The sequence below is a fragment of the Gigantopelta aegis genome, chromosome 10 (assembly GCF_016097555.1).
Source record: "Gigantopelta aegis isolate Gae_Host chromosome 10, Gae_host_genome, whole genome shotgun sequence".
NCBI classification, from domain to species: domain Eukaryota; kingdom Metazoa; phylum Mollusca; class Gastropoda; order Neomphalida; family Peltospiridae; genus Gigantopelta; species Gigantopelta aegis.
Genome location: NC_054708.1, coordinates 23359562 through 23384826, shown reverse-complemented (window position 1 = coordinate 23384826; position 25265 = coordinate 23359562). Strand labels below are relative to the sequence as shown.

The following is a 25265-nucleotide window of genomic DNA, read 5'->3' as shown; positions in this document are numbered from 1 at the left end:
AATGCATAAAGTTTGAGTTTCTTTTTAACATTTCTCTTAATTAGTTATTAATGTCTTCCATTGTCTAGGTGCAATTCTGTATTAATTTACTGTAATAATAATTTCTGAATTCTAAACTACAGAAATATTTTGACAGATTTTCTCGTTCTTTGATCCACTCGTCTTTGATCTTATATAGTGACCTTTAGGGTGTTGTTTTGGGGTTGTTGTTTTTTAATTCTGTTAATTCTAATGTTGTACATTCGGTTGTTGATACATATTTTCATGTTTCATATAATTACAACATATATTTTTGTAAATGTATATTTATTGTGGCTTTTTCTCTTTTTTGTAAATCGAAAATCCTTATTTGGAGTTAATCAATGAAGATCAAATTTAACTTTTTAAATCGTACTCTGGTACAGTTCATGGCGGGGTTTTTTTTACAGATTTTCCGTCTGATTGTAAGGAATTATTAAATATCCAAAGCTCTATGTCATTCTAGGGGTTTTGGGGTGGGGGTTTTTTGTTTGTTTTTTTCGTTTTTGGATTTAATAGTATAGATAAACTACACCTACATTCAGACCAGATCTACAGCTATTTTCAATGATCTTATTTTTTCATAAATTTTAAATATTTACAATTAATTTCTCGTGTGTTTAGACATTTATCATTATTATTTTCACCAAATTTTAATTATTTGCAAGTATTTATGTCAACAAAAGACTTTAGTCTATTGAATAATAGAACTGAATAAACTGCTGTTTATTTAATGCATATTCAGAACATAATAAATCTTGAAAGTCCCTAAGTCCTGACAATTCAAAGATTTTTTAATTATATGATGATGTATTAAAATCTTACCTTCAGTCGTAACCTTTCCAAATCAACAGTTCTCAAACCTCATGCAACAACAAACAGTAATAGTATACATATTACTGCGTCTTATCTCGCAGATCTTCATTCTACAAGGAAGTTCATGTATTCCATTGTGCCAATCTTCTCTAGGTCGGAAATGTAATACTTCACCATAGCTGTTTTATCGGAAACATTACAATGTCAAGTTGTATTATGTTCCAGAGGAAAAAGTGTAGAGATGCGACACATATACTTACACACAAACGCGTATACTCGTGCAAACTCAATTATTCATAGGTTTTGGGTTCTTTGATCTATGGCCCTCGGTAGACCAATCAGTTTTTTGGTGTTCTAACCAAGGTCCTACATCAAAGAACGTAGCATGCGGTATGGTATAACAAAAACCGTGGTATGTGTTGTCCTATATAAAATATCCCCTGCTGTTATTCGGTACGAGTGCTCTATGTGGCGGTAGCAATTTTTATATGACCGTCTAGAATGTAATTTAAAATGGGTTAGATGGGAAGTTTAATATAATGAACGTATCTTAATGTTGTGGTATGTGCTGTCCTGCTTACTAAAACTGCATACAAAATACCCATTTCTGTTATTCGGAAGGAGTCGTCTATGTAGCGGTATATTATACAATGTTGTGTAAATATGGAATTTCATGTTTTTCGTTCTCGTTGTGGTGAAAATTCATTCTGGACTAGAGGCCAACGGTTTCTTGTTCAATACTAATTTTCACCGGTAACCCCCCAAAAAGAAGTTTGTTTTGTTTAATGATACCATTAGAGCACATTGATTCACCAATCATCGGCTATTGGTAATTTTGGCATATATTCCAAGAGAGGAAACCCGCTACATTTTTCCATTAGTAGCAAGGGATCTTTTGTATGCACCATCCCACAGACAGGATAGCACATACCACGGCTGGAACGAGAAATAGTCCAATGGGCCCACCGACGGGGCTCGATCACAAATCGATCGTGCATCAAGTGAGAGCTTTACCACTGGGGTGGCTACGTCCCGCTCCTCACGATTAACCAGGTATTCTCTATAAATCAAGACTAACGTCTCGCTGTGCATACAGCAGAAAATTGTATAGAAGGGGCTGTACCACAGGCGCACGGGCTCCCATTTTCTAGACGGGCAGACTGGTTTTTGCCTCTAATTAAACGAAAATGCCCGAATCTGAATAACAACGTTTATCTTTTAAGCATAACTATCAAACAGCTATATAGGATTTGCAAACGAATCACTATGCATTGACCCGTGGATTACAACTAATGTTGCGGGTAGAATGATAGAAATACATGGTTTAAAGGTCTCAGGTTAGACATTGTGTCCGTATATCTCTACCGTTTTTGCCCGAATTCCGAGGATTTGCTTACGCACTAGGGGGCAGATCCCCCTCCCCCTCCCCCCTCCCCCCGCCTCGTACGCTTATAGTCTGTACCGTGGCGAGCGAGTGATGCTATTTCTAAAAATATATTGAATAAAAACGAAAATTAGCATGGAGCAGGAGAGGCCGTCATTGTTCTCTTCAACTTATTAAAGACACCCCTCTTTCCGCCACCATGCTGAAATTTAAAATTTCAAACATTCATATGTTTTAAAAGTTTACGTAATTACCGTTAGTAATTTATTTATTTTTCAAAAATGCAAAAACCACAAAGCACAATTGTGGGTATTGAACTGCAAGATTTTGTGCCCTGGTAAACAAACTATTATGCTGGGACTACGTTTGTTACAGACCATTTTGTCGCCACGACTATGTTGTACTTTCTTCGAATTTATTTTGTATTAAAATATAATTTTAAAATCTTTTTCTACATTAAGACGTTTCTGTTTTGTTTGATTAATCATACTAATATTAAGGAGAATGTCTTGAGTTTTCTGTCATTGTAAGATGTTTCCGACTAATAAAATCCGTTAACGACTAAAATTACATACTAAATATATCGATCTCTTTATCTTCGTATTTACGAAAAAAATATGTTAGGAAATGAAACGAAGTTTGACATAGTAAAGACACTAGAAAGATCAGAAACACATTTAATATACAGCGGATGATATCTTATGCAGAATTTTATTTTTATTTGATATGTAATTTTAGTTATTAAAACGTCGCTTAGTCGGCAACAAACTCGGGACAGTCCCTTTAAATTAGTGGATTCTAAATCGATAAATCCATCCCCCACCCCATCTGGTGTTGACGTTTTCCTCTAGATATCTACATTTAATTTAAGGGACAGAAGTCCTGTCCCATTAAGGTCGTGAATGCATCGCGATTATTGCCCTTTATTAACAAATATTCTGTGGAATCGTATAGATGCGAGGATTTTGTCGTACATAAAACGTCAACGTTGGCTAGACCAAGCGTCGAAATAACTAATAGCTACTCTATGTTGTACATTAATAACACACAGATTACAAGTATTTTTGGTTCCTACAGGTTTTATCTATAACAACTTTAACGTTATTCTTCAGGCATGGTGGAAGCATGTAGGCATTGGGGGAAGTGGGAGGCTGACCGAGATCGAGGGCGCAAAGCAAAGTTTGTAGGGGGTTCGGGGCTTTGATCAGCCGTAACTTTTTGAAAAATAGATGTCCTAAAATGCAATTTCATTCATTATGAAATTCATATTTATAATTTATTCATAATTCATGTAGTAAAATTCACTTCTGCTTTAAGGTTTACTACCAATAAGTTTTTATTCAGAATTATTAGGTGGGTTTGATATTCCCAGCCCAACCACAACCCCCCTTCAGCGTGCCTGTCGGTCGCTATCCTACGATTTGTAGTATTTCAGTGTCCTTTTGCGGGCCTGGTGTCGCCCACTTCGGAACTTGGTCTTTCTTTGATTTTCTTCCTACATGTATTTGTCGTTACTATACTGATCACCAAAACAAGCACAAATATAATTAAATTTTGTTTTCTAAAGGGATTTAGCACACATTGAAATTCAGGATAAATACAGGTTCATAGTGTTTATCATTTCATATCATTGAGCGTTTGTGATAAAGTAAACCTATTTCAACTACAAACTAATCGTATTCCAGATATATATATATTTCTGTTGGTGTTTAGTTTATTTGTGTAATCTCTTATTTCTTTCCATCAGTGTATTATTGACGTGTGATTTCTCATCGGGATCCAACAATATAACGACAATGTGTATGGGTCGTCATATTGCTGTTTTTAAGTGCTACGATCACCTTAAAAAGAAAAAAGAAAGAATTGTTTTATTTAACGACGCACTCAACACATTTTATGTACAATTATATGGCATCAGTTATCACCTTAAGTGCTCAAGGTAGTTATGCACTTAATGTCATCTTAGCGCTAACACCGCTTTGTGAAACGAGGCCTATGTGTTTCGTGTTAGAATATTTAATATGATGCATTCTAACCATCCACTAAACATATAGAGGTCATACAAAACCTGATCTACCTCACGTCTGAAAACCTGTTTCCAGAAGCATGCCAAATAAAATGAGATTGGCTTTAATAAATTGTTTTACTACATTCACCCATACGGATCCAGATAAAATGCTAGGAATGTACTCTTTTTACCTACTTAATTATATATTATTAATTATATTATTAGTAAATAGTCGAAAACAAAGGATCAGCTCTTTTTTCTAGGTAGGACTGGGCTCCAGAAAACATTAGTTTTTGGCCATGTTTGCATTTACCAATGAGCATCTTCCATTTGATACCGTTATGCGAAAATGTGTGAATGGTTAATGATTACAATGCTTTTTAATTAGGGTTTTTGCAGAAATAAAACAAAAGATATTTAAATGTTTGATTACAATGTTTAATTTTTTTTTAATTGATAGCTGATCAGACCAGTATGGAAGCACACCTCTAGACACTTTATAAAACATATGACAAAACGTCACGTGTCATGCTATGGTTGCTACTGTAGTTGGGTATAAATGCAAAACAATTAAGCAGTCGACTCCTTGAATTTAAAACAAAACAAAAACACAAAGTTAAGTAAATAATATTGATATATCATTTATTTAAAAAAAAGTTTTTAAAACATTTAATGAACATTATTTGAAGCATTCTGTGTATGTTAAGTTTGTGATTTTAATTGTTTAACGTTACTTCGACTGTTCCGTAAAATATAAAATATACAAACTAAAAACACACAATGTTATCATTTCAGTCAGTAGAAGCCAAAGCTATAATACATATATGCAGCTGAGTTTTATCTTATATAATATTACAAAACATGCATGCATACGCATTAGGCATATAATCAAAATAAATTGAAATTCTGCACTGCAAAAGTCTTAGTACAAGAGTCAAAACAAATTCTGTTATGGAGAAGTGACGCTTCCTATATTATGCGACCTCTAGATGAACTCTCGTCTGATCCGCTATTCCAGTACCACATGGATGATCCTGAAAACAAATATACCTTTTAAATAGAGTATTACTACAGTGATATAGTATGTCCAGTAAACAATATTTAAACCTTAAAGGGACATTCTTGAGTTTGCTGCAATTTTTAAGATGTTATCGACTAACAGAGACTTTTTAACGATTGTAATGGCATATCAAATATATTTTTCTGCATAACATATTAGTGGCTGTATATTAAACGTGTTTCTGATCGTTCTAATATTTGTACTAGGTTAAATTTAATATATTCATTTCATACATACGAAATTATTTGAAGACAAAATCCAGTTTGGGCTTATTACAAATATTAAGACGACCAGAAACACATTGAACATACAGACACTGATATTCGAAACATGAAAACATATTTAATATGTAAGTTTAATCAGGGCTAGCTCCGGTACTCGCAGAAAGCAGTTGGCGAATTTTATTTTAGTTTGGCGAAATGCAATTTTTGAATGAATGAATGAAATGTTTTATTTAACGACGCACTCAGCGCATTTTATTTACGGTTATATGGCGTCAGACGTATGGTTAAGGACCACACAAATATTGAGAGAGGAAACCTGCTGTCGCCACTTCATGGACTACTCTTTTCGATTAGCAGCAAGGGATCTTTTATATGCACTATCCCACAGACAGGGTAGTACATACCACGGCCTTTGATATACCAGTCGTGGTGCACTGGCTGGAACGAGAAATAGCCCAATGGGCCCACCGACGGGGATCGATCCTAGACCGACCGCACATCGAGTGAGCGCTTTACCACTGGGCTACGTCCCGCCCCTGCAATTTTTGAAGTCTAATAGACATTTTTGGCAGATTGTTTTGCTCACCCAGAGCTAGCCCTGTTTAATCGTAGAAATATTTTATTAGTCGGAAACATCTTACAATGCAGCAAACTCAGGAATGTCTCTTTAAAGATTATTAATATATTCTCGTTTGTCCACAGAATCAATTGAGTTGTGTAATATTTTGTATGACAAATAAAACACGATGTATAAAATAGTTTTAAATAGAGTATCACTACAGTGATACTGTTTATGCAGAGATACATTTTTAAAACTAAATTCTTATTGATGGAAGATTATTGTCATAGGTAAACAGAATCAATTGAGTTTCGCAGCATCTTGAATGAGAAACAAAACTCGATGTTAAAGTTTATTTTGTTTAACCACACCACTAGAGCATATTTATTTATCATCGACTATTGGATGTCAATCGTTTGGTAATTTCGACACATAGACTTAGAGAGGAAACCCGCAATATTTTTTCCATTAATAGCAAGGGATCTTTTATATGCACCATTCCAGACAGGATAGCACATACCACGGCTTTTGATATACCAGTCGTGGTGCACTGGCTGGAACGAGAAATAGTCCAATGGGCCCGTCGACAGGGATCGATACTAGACTGACCGCGCATCAGGTGAGCGCTTTACCAGTGGACAACGTCCCGCCCTTCAAAACACAGTGTATATCACAATGAGGTTAGAACGTACCATAAGCAGTTGCACCAGCTCACAGCAATTCATTTATTTCAACTTATTTCCGTGCTTATATCCAAGTAAGGTTCAAGCACGCTGTCCTTGGCACACACCTCAGCTATCTGGGCTGCCTGTCCAGGACGGTGGGCTAGTTGTTAGTTGTTAGAAGAGGGTGTAGCGGTCGTACGCCTACCCATGAGTCATTAAAACTCGCTCTGGGTGGGAGCCGGTACCGGGCTGCGAACCCTGTACCTACCAGTATTATGCCCGATGGCTTAACCACAACACCACCGAGGCCGGTAAAATGCAATGATATATTAGCTAAAATGCATCACCGGCCTCAAAAGAGATGGTTACATAATAAGGGTCCCCTGTATTGTATTAGATGATTTCAGACAATAGTGATACGGCATTGTATGACTTAATATAGGTCCCTTTGTTATCACATTAAATATATCTGCAAGAATAGTAAAATGGTGTTTTAAGACATTAAAAAAACTGCTTTCATTTCTTGGAACCATAGCTTCCTTGAATTATTTAGGAGATAACTATATGGAGTTTTTAAATTTGCGGGTGTTATTGACTATTTGATCCCGCAAATACATTTTTGACCGAAGGCGTTAGCCTGAGGTCAAAAATGAAACATTTGCGGGCATCAAATAGACAATAACACCCGCAAATCTAAAAACTCCATATGGTTATGTCCATTGTAAACGTAATCGTTTTTCTACGGAACGAACTGTATATTTTGTATTTCTTGAAAAAAATACCTGGCTACAATTTAACTGTAGACCTTTGAATCGGCAACTTCGCCTGTTCCAATTGCTAATGACGTCACTTTCTAATGACGTCATTAGCTTTCCGGGTGTTATTGTCTATTTGATCCCGGAAAAAGAATATAATTAACCAATCACAATACAGAAAACACTCGTCATCAGTTTATATCATATTGACTTGATGTATAATAAAACCTGAATTTTTTTTGTATGTTTAGGGAATGTGCCGGGGTGGAGGGGGCAATTAGGTATGGTACATCGGCATTTTAATACATTTTTAAAATTACATTCACCCATATACAAGATAAATTGTTCTGTATACTCTTTTTGACCTAAAATATTAATAAAAAAATAAATAAGAAATACATTTAAAAAACCAATTAGGGTTGGTCTTGTTTTTAGGTAGTGTCGAGTGCCCGGAATCATTTTTTTCTTCTTCTTTAGATAGAAAAGGAAAGGAATGTTTGTTTAACGACACACACGTTGCTGTCAGGATTTGTTTAAATTAATTTATTATTATCATTATCATTATCATTAGTATTAGTATTATTAGTATTATTAATTTCACAAATGTATTTTTATTGTTGTTGTGTTTTTTTTATCATTATTATTATTACAAATTATTATTATTACAAATTATTATCATCATCATCATCATCATCATCATCATCATTATTACTATTACAATTCAAGTCAGATATTACAATACAGATAATGTATGGGCACTACAATACTCGAACCTCTATACGGCGGCTTGGCGCACGTGAAGCCGTCTGCCTGAAGTATGTAATTGTTGTTGCAGTTGCACGTGCTGCCTCCCTCTATCGTCTCACAGATATGATCGCACCCACCCTGGATCTGGTTACAGTATTCCCTAGCTGAAATAGTCATAGTAGAAAACGAACGTATTATTATCATTCTTGGATGTTTTAGTTTGGCGAAATAATTTCATGTAATAATTGAATTTTTTTGGAAAAAAAGTGACAATTTCTGCAATTTTTGAATGAATGAATGAAATGTTTTATTTAACGACGCATTCAACACATTTTATTTACGGTTATATGGCGTCAGACATATGGTTAAGGACCACACAGATATTGAGAGAGGAAACCCGCTATCGCCACTTCATGGGCTACTCTTTTCGATTAGCAGCAAGGGATCTTTTATATGCACCATCCCACAGACAGGGTAGTACATACCACGGCCTTTGATATACCAGTCGTGGTGCACTAGCTGGAACGAGAAATAGCCCAATGGGCCCACCGACGGGGATCGATCCTAGACCGACCGCGCATCGAGCGAGCGCTTTACCACTGGGCTACGTCCCGCCCCTGCAATTTTTGAAGTCTAATAGACATTTTTGGCAAATTGTTGCAAGTTGCACGTGCTGCCTCCCTCTATCGTCTCACAGATCCACCCTGGATCTGGTTACAGTATTCCCTAGCTGAAATAGTCATAGTAGAAAACGAAAATATTATTATCATTCTTGAATGTTTAGCACAAGACGAAAAACCGTAAATTGAAATTAGCCTACGGCTAGTCTTCATTTGATTGGTTGTTTGCTGTTAAAGTGATTTACAAAATATTTTAAACTACTGTAAGTAGCGCTTATTTTAATCCCAATCGCCAAAGAAAAATGCAGTGATTGTCTGTCTGAAAGACAAAACCGTAATACATGATCAGGGCCATATCTCAGCACAATGCAGAGTCGAATAGGCCTTTGGCAAAATAGTTGCTGATTTGATTAATCTCTATCTAGTGCCTCATTTATATGAGGACAGCCACTCCCGAGGAGTGGGTGCACACATTTTAGCACCGGGGGGAGGGGGAGGGTATAGACTGGCGAGCGAAGTTTATACGGGGTCGTCCCCCTGAAAATATATGAAAAAAAGAAGAAAATTTGCTTCAACGGGGAGAGGGGGGTTCAACCCCCGAAACCTTCCACCTGCACACGCGCCTGAAGATACACCATCACAAAGTAAGACAAAGATTAACAAAAGTATTATTATTATTCAGGTCGATAGGAACCGTGGGTGGGGACAAAACTGCATTGTGTTGTTTTTCTTTGTCCTCTGTTTGAATAATATACCAATGTGACTTTTGTTCCACCTTCTATTGCGCTTCAAAACACCCTACTTCAATTAGCTGGCTAAAGTTTACCATGAAACGCTTTCGAAATGGTATGGTAATGCCAAGGTTAGAACCCTGGGCCCACTACCTTACATAGTATGACAACAGAATAAGTTCATAATCTATCAACAAGGTAACTGTTTAGTCGTGCAGTAGCCCAGATAACTTTTCAGTAAAGTTACTTTGCAGTTCTTGCATCTTTTAAGGTGCCACCCTGGAACCTTTGGAAATTTTGCATAACATGCAAATTAAGTCCGCCATTATTGGAATTTGGTTTTTCAAAGTTATCTGCATGAATATATATATATATATATATATATATATATATATATATATATATATATATAATAGAATCAAGTAAATGGTGTCTACAGAGTATCTTTTATGTCAAAATAAAATGAAGCCAAATGAAAATAAAATGTATTATGAACTTGACCTCGATTACTTACGAATACATATAGGTTCTTTGGTGACCGTATGGTTCATTGTCCCAAGAGGACATAAATGACAGAACGTGCTTTCTCCGCGAGGTTGGATGGTCCCACCTCGACATCTGAAACATGGCTGTAGTCCTGTTGGTGAATATTCATGAGGCTTACAAGTGTCTGAAACAAACAGGTGGGTGTGATGGTAATGTGTTGTCATTATCAGTGAAACTGCACGTCTCTCACACACTTGATTGATTTGGGGTAATATAAGAACTCTACATAATATAAAATACACAGCGTTGATGACCATGTAGTCACCACTAGAGAACATTGATTAATTCATCATAGGCTATTCGATGTCAAATATTTGGTAATTCTGACATTTAGACGAAACCTGCTAATTTCTTTCGTTAACAGCAAGAATTTTGTATATGCACTTTCCCTCAGACAGGACAGCATATACTACGGCCTATAATATACATAGCAGTCGTGATGCTCTGGTGGGGATGGGAAAACCCCAGTCAGAGAATGAATCCACGGAGGGGATTCAAACCTTTGGCCTGGAGTGACACCTCAGCACATATTAAACTACCGTGTATTTCATGTCCAACCTCTGGTTATTTCCACAAAAATTTATAAAAGTAGGAAAACAGCTCATCGGATCCTGGGCCCGTGCTTATAAACCTTTTATAGAGTCCATACTCAATCTCTAATGACGTCACACGCATACAATATGTATGGCGTTCTCATTACATTAGTGTGTCACACACTATTAGATTCTCGAATCTAGACTCTAAAAGTTGTATAAGCCTGGGCCCCGTTTTACGAAGCGATCTTAGTGCTAAGATCGCTTTAAGTTGCTATGTTCGATAGTAGAACGTCGAGATTTAAGGTTATTTTAGCACTAAGATCACTTCTTACAAGTGGACCCAGGTGAACAATGTCGTCTGGTCATGGAGTATGAAAGTATATTTTCTTCTATATTTGATTATTCTTTTGTTCTATGACAAACTAAAGTTATTACATACCCATGCATCCAGCTATAATTTTTGTCCCACTGCCGAGAGTGGAGGTCCCCGAGGGACATGTTATGCAAGACGTCTGTCCCTCGTCTGGTTGATATGTGCCTTTTGGGCAAGGCATACACAGGTCCTGTTTTTTCTTGTGGAAAGTTCCCACGCCACAGGCAACTAAAAAACAAAGTTAAAGTGTGTTTTGTTTAACGACACCACGTTGACTTATTAATCATCAGCTACTGGATGTCAAACATTTGGTAATTCTGACACATAATCATCAGAGGAAACCCGCTTTATTTTTCCTAATGCAGCAAGGGATCTTTTATATGCACCTTCCCACAGACAGGAAAGCACATACCACGGATTTTGATCACTTGTGGTGCACTGGTTGGAACGAGAAAAACTCCAATCAGTTGAATGGATCCACCGAGGTGGTTCAATCCTGCGACGAAAAAGAGAAATCATTAGGAAAAACATCTGTTAGAATTTTGCAGTGTCTTAGAATAGTGATTCATCAGTACATTCCATCACAACTGTTTAAATTTCCAACTAGCTCTGTTTGTGCAGGTTTAGATTTGTCATACACGTCTTGAGAGTGGCAGTCCTCATACAGGTCAAGTAGAAAAGACGTATTGCCTTGGGGAGTGTGGCAGTCCTCATACAGGTCAAGTAGAAAAGACGTATTGCCTTGGGGAGTGTGGCAGTCCTCATACAGGTCAAGTAGAAAAGACGTATTGCCTTGGGGAGTGTGGCAGTCCTCATACAGGTCAAGTAGAAAAGACGTATTGCCTTGGGGAGTGTGGCAGTCCTCATACAGGTCAAGTAGAAAAGACGTATTGCATTGGGGAGTGTGGCAGTCCTACTATAGACCAAATACACATGATGTTGTATCATTCTTAGGAGTGGCAGTCATCCTATAGAACAGATAACAAGGACACTATCATTTTAGGGAGTGGCAATCCTCCTAGAACCAAATAAAGGATGTTCTATTATCATTCTGGGGAGTGGCAATCCTATATATCAAGTAGAAAGGACGCTGTATTGGCTTTTGGGAGTGGCAGTCCTTCTACAGACCAAATAGACATGACGTTGTATCGTTCTGGGGAGTGGCAGTCCTTCTACAGGCCAAAGAAGGGATTACCATGATGGCGACTAGTAGCCCTACAGAACAAATAGAAAAATGATTGTATTGCTTTCGGAGTGGTAGCACTCCTGTAGACCAAATAAAAGTAACCTTGTCGTTCTGGGTGTGGCAGTCCTCCTATAGATCAAAGAATGGACGTTCTATTATCGCTCTGGGGAGTGGCAGTCCTACAGAAATAGATAGGATGTTGTATTGCCTTGGGAGTGTCAGTCCTACAGACCAATGTATTGTCCTGTGGAGTGGCATTCCTCCTATAGACAAAATAGAAAGAACAGTGGCGTTATGGTGGAAGTGGCAGTCCTCCTATAGACCAAAGTAAGGACGTTCTATTATCATTCTTGGGAGTAGCAGTTATACAGGTCAAGCAGAAAGGACGTAGTATTGCCTTTGGAATTAGTAGTCCTCCTACAGACCAAATAGAAAGGACGTCGTAGTGTTCTGGGGAGTGGCAGTCCTCCTATAGACCAAAGAAATGGCATTCTATTATTGGGGTTTTTTTTATATAATGTTCTTCTGATTTGGTTAATTTGACAATTTAGAGTTACCATATTAGATCTCTGAAGGTTTTCACAATGGTTGAAAAATGTAGCAGTCATGTCATGTCCTAATTTTATTTTTATTTTTTATTTTTTATTTTCTTGTTTGTTTCATTTTAACATTGTAAGATGTGTAAAATGTGTATGCTAATTATGTTTTCAAGGATTACGCCACTACGCTTGACATTTACCTGTTACAAAACCTTTACGATTTTGAAAGTGTCAATGGTTCTGTCCGATTATGTGTGTGGGTGGGTGTGTGTGTGTGTGTGTGTGTGTGTGTGTGTATATGTGTGCGTGTGTGAGCGTGTGCGTGTGTGTATTTGTGTATATATTAATGGGATTTAGGCGAACATATGGATATATCCGCCGAAGGAATTTGATCTTATGACCCAAGAACAACACGTAGTAAAAACTCAATTAATGTAAATCAATGACTAAAGCGCTGGCATTCTCCAAAACAATATAAAGCAAAATATCTGAAATACTAATAACCACTTCCTATTTACTTACCACATTTTCCATGATACCTCTTGGCATGGATGAAGCCAGCCTGGCACACCACCGTCATATCTAATATTGTGTGGTTATAAAGGAGGATTTCTTCAGACAAGCGGTACATCGAGGTCCTCTGCACTACGGAACTGAGTATTGCACCCGCCTCGTCTGCACTTGTTTTGCTGGCACTTACAACGAGATCGAATCGTAGTATCAAACGTCGATGTCTAATCCTTTTTCTGCCTCTCCTACGTCCAGATGACTTTGGAGGAGTAGTTACATCATTCCCAGATAGCTCTAACCGTGGAGAAGGAGTGGATACATTTTCAGACGACTTCGGAGCTGTAGTTAAGTCATTACCAGATACTTCTGGAGCAGGACTAAAGTCGGTCACAGATAATTCAGGAGCAGCAGTCAAGTGATTTTCAGAAACTTCTGGAGAAGTACTTAAGTCATTTCCTATTAATTCTGGAGAAGGAGTAAAGTCGTCCCCAGATACTTTCGGAGCAGGACTCAGGTCATTTCGTGAAAACTGTGGAGTGGGATTAAAGATATTGTCAGGTAATTTTGAAGCAGCAGTCAAGTCTTTTCCAGAAACACCTGGAGTAAAAGGGAAATCATCTCCAGATGATTCTGAGACAGGAATAAAGTCATTCCCAGAAGAAAACCCTGGAGAAGCAATTATATATGGTCTTTTCATGGGATCTTTTCCTTTAGTGGCATCTATATCTGTAGGTGATCTCTTGTGCCTGATGTAACGTCTCTTTATAAGTGGCCAAAACCGTGCATGCTTCCTTTTACTTTTTCCATTGGATTCTTTAGCATACTTAATTATAATATTTTCAGCCTTACAGTCGACGTCACTGCAAGCATGCATGGCCATTTCCAATGATTTTCTGAAGCGGTTTTTGATCATAGTCTTCACCCCATTGTAGTTAAACCGGTTACCAAGATAATAAAATTCAGAGGATAGACGATACTCCAATCTGTTTTCGGCAGCTTAAAATATAAACACAATGACAATAGTAACTTTAATGACAATTTGGTGAGTTGAATAATTAAATCAATTAGATATCTATCTATCTATCTATCTATCTATCTATCTTAACAGAGTCGGTTTATCATAGTTCTGACGCCATATAGCCGTAAATAAAATGTGTTGAGTGCGTCGTTAAATAAAACATGTCTTTATGTTTATCATAGTAGCACATGTTGCACGTGCAACGGTCCCCGCGCTTCAGAGGTCCCCGCGGTGATGTGCACATTTATTTTCCCCAGATAATGTCCCCCCTCTCCCCAAGGGGATTGCAAAATATATATATCCTGGGAAAGAGGGCCCGCTATTATTTGTACTACATGCCCCGCAGATCCTTAAAACGGTTCTGTCTATCTATCGATCTATATATCTATGTGTGTATACACACACACACACACACACACACACACACACACACACACACACACGTGTATATGAAACCTATACTATTATATGGCTTACAAAACATAAAACATATAGCAGAATCATGTTTTATAAACGCAGAGGCCATTAACAAAATGAACTATAAAAACCTAAAACAAAACAAAAGCAAGAACAAAACCAGAACCTGTTATTCTTTTAACTCACGTTCGCAAACCAAAACGTATTATTATTATTATTATTATTATTATTATTGTGGTGGAAGATGTTGTACAGACTGGGCAACATTATTATCCATTATTATAATCATCATCATCTTCTTCATCATCATCATCATCATCATTATCATCATAATCACTGTCATCATCATCAACATCAACACAACCACAATCACATCATCATCATTATCAAAACCATCATCACCATCAGCATCCCCTTACCATCACCATCATCAATATCATCATCAACATCACCATTATCACTATCGCCATCATCACTATCACCATTACCATCAGCAGCATCATCATCAATATCAATATTATTAGCATCATTATCACCATCATCATCGACATCATGAATTATTAATTATGTCCACCACTTTTATCATTAATCACGACTATTACCCGAGCAGTCCTGTATGACGTCCGTGGGTAACCACATCTGAAGCTCGTTGCAGACGTACGTATCTACCGAATTTTCAGACGTGTCAAACCCGACGTTACACTTCAGCTCACATATGGTGGTCTGGTCGTTACAGACTAGCTCGCCGTTCTTAGGTTTGCTGAGCGGTGGGCATCGCTTTTCTTGAAAAACAAACAAACACGTGCCAGGCGCGTGTGCAGGAATTTATGCAGAGGAGTAATATTAAACTGTAAGTATTCTGGCTCAACAAACTCATTTCATAAATGATAGTGGCTTTTATTCAAACTGAGAACATAGACTTGTCGTCTGCCTGGCTATGACGTATCCCTAGGATACACTTCCGGGCATTGTTATATTAGCACTTCCGGTAATAGTAATTAAACAATAATAGTTTCTATATCGCTACTGGTATTAATGCTATAAACATTACATAAACCAACTAACTTCCGGCTCGGTCAAATTTCGAGGTGCACCGAACTTTTGATAGAGAACTTAACACCACAAATCCTGTGATTGGTGATGAGAGTGTGTTGATTGTAAAAAAAACCATTAGTTGCATCTGGGTAAAAACATGTACACAATTTTATTTTATCTAGTACCACTGTGTCAAGTAGCCTTGTACTTCAAACATGTATGGGATACCTGTAAAAAAAAAGTACTACAATTTAAAAACTAGGGTAGTCATAGACGCTACCCGTTATCTCTGAAATGAGGACCGTGACCCCCATTTTTTCTGATTCACTTTAAAGGTCCACAATCATGGCACGTTATTAATAAAAAGTATATAAAACAAATACATAAACATTACAGTATTAAAAATAAAAAACAAAAATACCATTGCAGTTATTAATAAAGTGACTTTTTGTAAAACACTTGGGAAAAAAAACCCACTGCTCAGTCCATTTGATCCACATTAGACCTGTGACGTAGAATCAGGCCTTCCGTTAGTAGGTCAACATGCCGACAGCAGAGAATGATTTCTTTGAAAAACAGCTGTTTCTTAACGGACACTAGTTTGGACATTTTGGTCTCATAACGTTTGTACATCTACTCGAATGGTATCTCGATTGGTGAGGAAGTGGTATATAAGCACGTTAACCTAGTTACCTACCTACCCGTAAGAAGGACACAAGTTTAGTCCCGACTTTTGAAAGTGGGATATTAACATTTGACTGTAATAAAAATATGTGTTCAGATCAGAACGCATTTAAAACAACAAGCAGAATAAATAACATTATTTTATTGATTAATATCACATAAAATTGGGATCTGAATTTATTGTTTCAGACCAGATCGGTATGATGCAATCCAGGTATGAACACATACAAACAATAATATGATTTATCTTGCTACCTTCACCCGTTACTACAGGTGTTGTTCATTGTTTATTATGCTTTCAAAGAGGCGCGATTATTTCATAACACTTTCTGTGGTGTCCTAATTACTGGGGAAATGCCGTCATTGTTTAAAAGGTGGCCAATTAGTGTGGTATGACATGTCACGTATACTGTTCCCGTAGGATTTTATTGCTGAAATGGATTTTTTTTTTTTATTTGTTTAGGTTCATTTGGGGTCAAACTATTGGAAAATGATGGCAGACAGTAGAGGTATCATCGCATGCCGGTGTAGACAGTAGAGGCACGATCGCGCGCCTATGTGTATGTCTATATATATATATATATATATATATATATATATATATATATATATGTGTGTGTGTGTGTGTGTGTGTGTGTGTGTAGGATTTTATATTGGGATTGGGGAGGGAAACAACCCACACTATGTATATACATGTGTATGTATGATTTATAAAATTTAATCGTTTAAAAAAAAGTTTGATGGGGTGGGGGCGTGTTCCCGTTGGCCCAAGCCTGTATCCCCACCGGCACATGTTCTACGATTGCGCATGATACAGCAAACAAGAAACCACGACGAGCACGAAAGCTCAAAAGGGGGAGGGGGAGGAGGCATGGAGGGTACTAGAGCAGGGGTGGCAGTGTAGAATAGTGGTACGGCTCGAGTTTGCCAGACTCTTCCTTCAAATTCAGTTGAGAAGGACATTTTCACAGATGCAACAAATATAATCCACAAAAGTGTCTCTTTAAAAAGTGGTACGGCCATGCACCGCCCCTGCAGTGGCGTAGGAAGGAGCCCACGGGAACACGCCCCTACCCCATCAAACTTTTTTTTAAACTATCAAATTTTATAAAATCATACATACACATGTATATATATAGTGTGGGTTGTCCCCTCCCCCCCTCCCCCATCCCAATATAAAATCCTGTCTACGTCAGTGGAGGGGGGTAGCAAGCCTAGAACAATAAAACAAAATATGGGGCCAGTATTTCATAATTAAATACAAACGTTGTGTGTGTGTGTGTGTGTGTGTGTGTGTGCTGTGTGTGTTCAAAATAGGTTCTAATAAGAATTTAAAATTGCAAAAATCTTAGCTGTGGGGAATGGTTATATGATAATAGTGTATTCATTGGGCAAACATTACAACCAGTAGTTCAGTATTACAGCAGGCTTTATGACCACCAAAGATCTTGAAGGACGATTGGGGTCAGAAGTGATATTTGAAAGATGACGTTTTTTTATCAGAGGTGGGTGATACCGCCGCAGTGTGTCAGACATTCATTCAGTCGACGAGGCATACTGCGTATGAGTCTCCCAATGGCCATTTGAGGGAGTCTGTTCCACTCCTCTTGCAGCGCCTGACCAAATTCCGCTAACGTGGTCGGCGGTCTTTGTCGTTGATGCACACGTCTCCCTATCATGTCCCAGACGTGTTCAATGGGGGAAAGGTCTGGGCTCATTGCTGGCCCTGGCATTCGATAGATCTGCTGCTGCAGGTGAGCATTGACGATTCGTGCACGGTGAGTACGGGCATCGTTGTCCTGAAAAACAAAACGTCGACCCACACGCCTAGCAAACGGGACGACAAATTTTGTCAGTATGTTGTCCCGGTAATACTGCCCAGTGACAATTCCTTGCACAATATGGAGGGGGGTTCTGTCAGTAATAGTGATACCACCCTACACCATAACCGATCCACCGCCAAATCTGTCATGAAATCCCACTGTGACGTTGGCGTGCCTTTCATTTTGTCGTCGCCAGACCCGACCACGCATGTGAATAGGGACTCATCTGGAAACATGACATGTGACCAGCGACGAATAACCCCCCCCCCCCCCCCCCCCCCCCAGTTCTGATGCTCCCTACACCAGTCACGTCTGTGGAAAATATGACGATTTGTTAAGGTAGGCACAACCTGGGGTCGTCGAGCATAAAGATGGGCTGCATGAAGACGATTTCTAATCGTCTGACCCTTAACTCGGACACCCCGAGTCGGGAGCGTTTTCGAAACCTTAGATGGACACGTTAAACAAGTTTAAGCAAGCAAGTTGGTGATTTGCCAATTTGATTTGCCGTTTAAGCTCGATTTCTTAGAGCCTGGTTACGGATGAATCGATCCTGTACTCCTGTCGTTGCCCTGGGATAACCTGAACGGGGTCAATCGTCAACAGTTTGGGTTTGTTGGTACCTTTTCCATAGGCTGCTAATCACTGACTTCGAAACATTGAAGGTGTCGGCCACTTCACGCTGACTTCTGCCCGTTTGCAGCATGCCAATATCCCGTAGACGCTCACGCGTTGCATACGCCGCATCGCAAATTCAAACAATAAAAATGACTAAAAACAAACCAGTAACAACTGTATGATCAACAGAATGAAAAAGATTGACAGAAATAATGTTCCACTGTGATTAATGGACCTTTCTTGAAATTGTCAAAATCGAGAATGACACCCCACTCACGTGTACGGGGCAACTGCGTTATGCACGTGCAAACTATGGACTGTGTTTCGGTTTGTTGATAAACAGACCTGAACGTTCTTTACTAGGATGTCTGTGGTCAAGGTATGTTCGGTCTAATAGTTGATATTAACATTAATATTTCAGGTTCCTCTACTTTTTTTGAAGAGTATATATATATAAATGCCTTCTATTCCGGACTTCACGAACAAAAGAACGGTCCATGTAGTAATTAGCTCCGGCGCGCGATCTTACCGCAACTGTCTACACCAGCATGCGATCATACCTCTACTGTCTGCCAGTGATCACCCTTTAAACAATGACGGCAGTTCCTCAGTAATTAATACACCACAGAAAGTGTTATGAAATAATCGCGCCTCTTTGATGGCTTAATAAACAATTAACTACACCTGTAGTAACAGGTGTAGGTAGCAAGATAAATCGTATTATTATTTGTATGTGTTCATAACTGCATTGCATCATACCGATCTCTCTAAAACAATAAATTCAGATACCTTTTTCATCTTAATCAATAAAATAATGTTATTTATTCTGCTTGTTGTTTAAATGCGTTCTGATTTGAACACATATTTTTATTATAGTCAAATGTTAATATCCCACTTCCAAGAGTCGGGACTGAATTTTTGTCCAGCTTCTCACAGGTAGGTAGGTAGGTAATAGGTTAATGTGCTCATATACCACTTCCTTGCCAATCAAGGTACCATTAGAGTAGATATACAAATGTGATAAAGACCAAAATGTCCAAACTAGCGTCCGTTAAGAATCAGCTGTTTTTCGAAAAATCATTCTCTGTGTCGGCATGTTGACCTACTAACAGAATGAGTGGAATCCGCCGGATACTACGTCACAGGTCCGATGCGGGTCAAATCGACTGAGCCTTTAATAATTGGGATGGTATTTTTGTTTTTTGGTATTTTTAATTTTGTATTGTTTAATACTGTATGTTTATGTATTTATATATATATATATATATATATATATATATATATATATATATATATATATATATATATATATATATACTGTGTATTAATAATGTGCCATAAGCGAGGACTTTTAAAAAGTGTTGAATCAGACCAAGTACAGCCGTTTCATTTCATTTCAACTTATGTTCATGCTTATATCCAATTACGGTTCAAGCACGCTGTCCTGGGCACACACCTCAGCTATCTGGGCTGTCTGTTCAGGACAGTGAGTTAGTTGTTAGTGATTAGTGAGAGACAAGAGGGTGTAGTGGTCTTACACCTACCCACTGAGTCTCGCTCTGGGTGGGAGCCGGTACCGGACTGCGAACCCTGTACCTACCAGCCTTAACTACGACACCACCGAGGTCGGTGTACAGCCGTTAATTTCATTAAATAAATAACATAATTAATACCAACCTCGTCTCTTCATAATCCATCTGTCGTTTGTTTTCTTTCCTCTGTAATTCGGGTGTGTGAAATGTATTCCAGATGATATAGACACTAGTAAATAAAATAGATCCAGATTATTACGAAATCGGGCACAAAAACATAATAAAGTATACTAAGAAAGAAAGCAATGAGTATTTGTTTATCGACACATTAGAAGAATGTCAACTACTGTGTATCAAGACTTGGTCATTTAGGCCAGTATTTTTTTATTATTCGGTTTACGAACCCGCCGACGTAAAGTTTGCTCAAATAAAAAATATAAAAAAGTCGTATTTTTCACTTTTAGTTTTTATTTTTTTGCTGCCGACTTCCACAAATAGCTCTAAAGAAAAAAAAAAGTTACCATTCTAGTCTATTGTGGCGCATTTCGTAAGGTAACAGTGAGAAAAAAAATCACCCCTACTGATACACCCCAAACAGGGGTTTTTTTTGTGTGTTTTTTTCCTTCATCCTACCTTTGTGCACAAAAGTTCTTGTTCGTAAGCCTAAAAATTAAACAAATACTGGCCTTACTACCGGCCTCGGTGGCGTAGTGGTTAAGCCATCGGACTACAGACTGGTAGGTACTGGGTTCGGATCCCAGTCGAGGCATGGGATTTTTAATCCAGATACCGACTCCAAACCCTGAGTGAGTGCTCCGCAAGGCTCAATGGGTAGGTGTAAACCACTTGCACTGACCATTGATCCATAACTGGTCAAACCAAGGCCATGGTTTGTGCTATCCTGCCTGTGGGAAGCGCAAAGAAAAGATCCCTTGCTGCCTATCATAAAAGAGTAGCCTATGTGGCGACAGCGTGTTTCCTCTAACACAAACAGTGTTAGAATGACCATATGTTTGACGATGATAAGATAAAAGATCCATGTAATCTAGTGGCGTCGTTAAATAAAAGAAACTTTATTTTTGGTCATTTGCTTTTCCCACAATTGTTTTTACCATATCTAATTTAATATTGGTCGTCGTAATGCTGACTTAGTCGTACAGTGCTTTGTGGAATTGATTATCAAAAAGGGGCGGGACGTAGCCCAGTGATAAAGTGCTCCCCTGATGCGCGGTCGGTCTAGAATCGATTCCCGCTAGTGGACCCATTGGGATATTTCTCGTTCCAGCCAGTGCACCACGACTGGTGTATCAAAGGCCGTGGTATGTGCTATCCTGCTTGTGAGATGGTGCATATAAAAGATCCCATTCTACTAATGGTAAAATGTAGCGGGTTTCCTTTCTATGGCTGTGTGAAAATGACCATATATTTGACATCCAATATAATAGCCAATGATTAACAAATCAATGCGTTCTAGTGGTGTCGTTAAACAAAACAAACTTTAACTCGTAATGTTGACTTAGTTGGCACTGAATTCTTAATCCGAACAGTTGTAAAATGCTTTAGGATGGAAAACAAATGCTTGTGGAACTGATAATCAGAAGTCTTATTGTGTATTATAATTGCCTCTTGCTCACTGTCATTTGCCAGCCATCTTCCCATATTCTGTCTTGTTATTTAAAGTTACCAGTGGTTATTTCACTTACTTTCACTAATACAAAAGGGCTCTCCAGCGTTCTTGGTCACCCACTTTGCAGATCTCAAATACTCATCTCTTTCACACCTTACATATTTTGCTCCAACCATCGATCCTGTGTGGCATCCAAGCTGACAAATTGTGCCTTCGACAAACTTCGTTTGACTCAACTTGCAGTCAATAAACTTCAACTTTGGGCCTTCTCTGAATGCATATACAGGGTGTAGACAGAACACCGCTGGAAAATGTTAAATATAGACAGTTTGTAAACAACTCAATAGCTGGTTCTGTTAAATCCTGGCATGATTAAAAATGCTGGGGTTTGTTTTGCTAACAACTGATAAAAAAAAATCATATGCTTAGTGCCGACAGGCCTACTTACGGTCTTGGGAGGTGTTGCTATAGCATGAAGAATGGGTACAAGTTCAACATTGTTGTAGACCGCCAAAGTATAATTTTGAGACATTTGACATTTTGCTCAAATACTTTTAGCCATGTTCCCAATATTGAAGAATTTCAGAACATCATGAAACGAAACGTGACATTTCGCTAAAATAATTTTAGCCATGTTGTCAATATTGAACAATTTTAGAATATCATGAATAAACTAGAGACAAAATTGTCAAAAATAAAATAAAAGAGTTGAACATTCACAAGAAGGGGGTGGGGTGCTTAAATGTTTTCATCATATCATTGTTATAATTACAGTTTGAATACATTCAGGTCTATCTTAGACATGTTTTCAGGACCATTTTTTGAACATTTGAAGCCAGTAGAATAAAAACTAACAATTATTGATAGAATATTAGTTACCTTCCACTTTGACTGTGAAGACGCAAGGGTATGCTTTGTTTCCCGCCAAATCTTGTGCGTCATACTTGATGACGTGGTATCCCACGCTGAAGGATGATCCGGGCGGTTTACCTATAGTCTGGTGTAGTGATGTACTGTCAGAGTTGTCCTCTACTTTGAGAGCGGGCCAAGAGATGGACATGGTGTCTGACGTGATCGTAGTATCCGGACAGTTTGTGAATCTCGGCTTCTCGGTATCTGTGGAGCAGGATTGGACTTTAAGGCCAGTTAGTGATGAGGTACTCCGACAAATTGACAAATCTTTCTTCCCCAGCACCTTTGATATTTTGCTGTCATCCAATAGCTCGTGTAAAATAGATTCATACACTATGTGGCTGCCCCCCCCCCCATGTAGGTGCGTTCCCCTCCCCCCTCCCGCGATTTAAGATATGATATGTTATATGCAGCTAATCGCTTCCTCCAATCGCCTAATAGGAATTGACCTTTATTAATCATACGTACGGGTGTATGAACAATATTTATTTAAATCAGCGTGTTTCAACACATCACACATGCGCGTGTGCGCACGCACACACACACACACACACACACACACACGCACATTTGTGTACGCACACAAGCACATACATAGATACATACATATATACATAACATAACATAGATGTTTGAAAAATGTCATAATATATATGGTTCGAGATAACCAGACTAATAATATGATCAATCGCCACCACAATACAAGAAACAGCAATGGACCAAACTGATTGAAAAAACAACAATTGCTAGAATGGCAACAGAGGAAATGTCAGGTAGCATTGGCTAAATCTGCAATCTGCAAGTAACACACTAACACGCAACAAAGAAAAATCATACAGTGTTACATACACACACACACACACGCGCGCGCACACACACACACACACACACGCACGCACACACTGTCACATATATACACACACTGCCACACATACACACACGGTATCACACTTATATACACAGTGTTACACATATATACACAGTCACACACACACACACACACACACACACACACACAGACATACAGACATACATTTATTATCCACATAGTTCAAGATATTCAGGGAAATATAACTAGTATGACCCACGTGTGTCATAATGATGTCACGTGCACAACGAATGACGTCATCACTTAATGCGGCTTCCCCAATGTAAACGCTTATCAAACTGATGTTATTTCGTCATCAATTTTTGGTTACGTTTGAAATGTTCTGACATGGTCCTAGCTTGTTATTCACGAAAATAATATTTTTAATAATATGGATAATAAAGAAATTATTACACTCGCGTGTGAATCGTACTGATTTTACGAAACCATGTATACAATAATCTTAACACTCGTTTCGTAAAATAAGTACGACACACAAGCTCGTATAATAATCTCTATACATACACACACACACATACATATATACATACATACATGCCAGGTCTGCCCACTGTTTCATGCACGTGAGCGGGATCGACCGCATAGATTGTAGGCCCCATACATGTGGTTGCGTTAAAGAGCATAATTTTTATGGATGCCTCAATAGCTCAGAGCGCATTGTGGTTAGTCTTGCAATTTTCGGGCGATTTGGTGCCACGGATTCGAGTCCCAGCAACGGCATGGGACAATTTGTGAGGCCAAAAAGGATTTAATTATCCCCTGCGCCAGTGCGTTAATATCTATGTATGTAACAGTTTAACCTCGACATACATACAGTATATAGATATTCATACATACATACATATTTACACGTGCACACAATGATTGATGGAACTGTTTGCGTAGTAAACTGTTTTCAAATACTATTACTAAGTTCTATTTATTTTTATTAAAACAAAAGTAATAGTTGAAAACGCAATACTTAGAAAAAAGGAAAACACCCAGCTAAAACAAAAGTAGAATAAGAAAAAGAAGGCGTAAAGGGGGAAAAAGGAGGAGTAGAAAAAAAACCTCAGCTAAAACGAAAGTAGAAGATGAAGAAGAAGAAGAAGACAAACAATGAGGAAGTGAAAGGATGGAAAACCAGACAAACCTTCACAGATAAAATCAGACTTGGCCCACTTTTTGTTGAAGTGACACATGATGTGTGATCCATCAATGGCTGTATACCCTGACTCACATACCAGCGAGCACACGCTGCCGAAGTATCGATCGTTAGTGCATGTGAAGTTAATGCCGTGATCAGGCAGTTCCAGCTTTGGACACGAAATTCCTAAAATGGATATCAGATTTTTGCTTAATTTAAAATAAAAAATTCGGACTATGACAACATCAGGGGCGTATGTAGCCTAAAACAACTACAGTGTGAAAAAAAAAAAACGAAATTATGGCAC

At 38.2% G+C, this 25265-nt stretch overlaps 1 protein-coding gene across 1 annotated transcript; it reads right to left on the bottom strand.

Annotated features, from left to right (window-relative positions):
• Positions 1 to 4642: 4642 nt before the first annotated feature.
• On the bottom strand, positions 4643 to 25092 carry LOC121384729. Its single transcript, XM_041515253.1, has 10 exons — positions 24965 to 25092; positions 22911 to 23147; positions 22108 to 22335; positions 20550 to 20633; positions 15315 to 15494; positions 13290 to 14273; positions 11109 to 11270; positions 10102 to 10257; positions 8263 to 8400; positions 4643 to 5260 (listed from the first exon to the last, which is right to left on the bottom strand). Exons 1-10 carry the CDS (start codon positions 25011 to 25013, stop codon positions 5196 to 5198), a joined length of 2283 nt encoding a protein of 760 aa, XP_041371187.1. The 5' UTR covers positions 25014 to 25092; the 3' UTR covers positions 4643 to 5195.
• Positions 25093 to 25265: the final 173 nt, after the last annotated feature.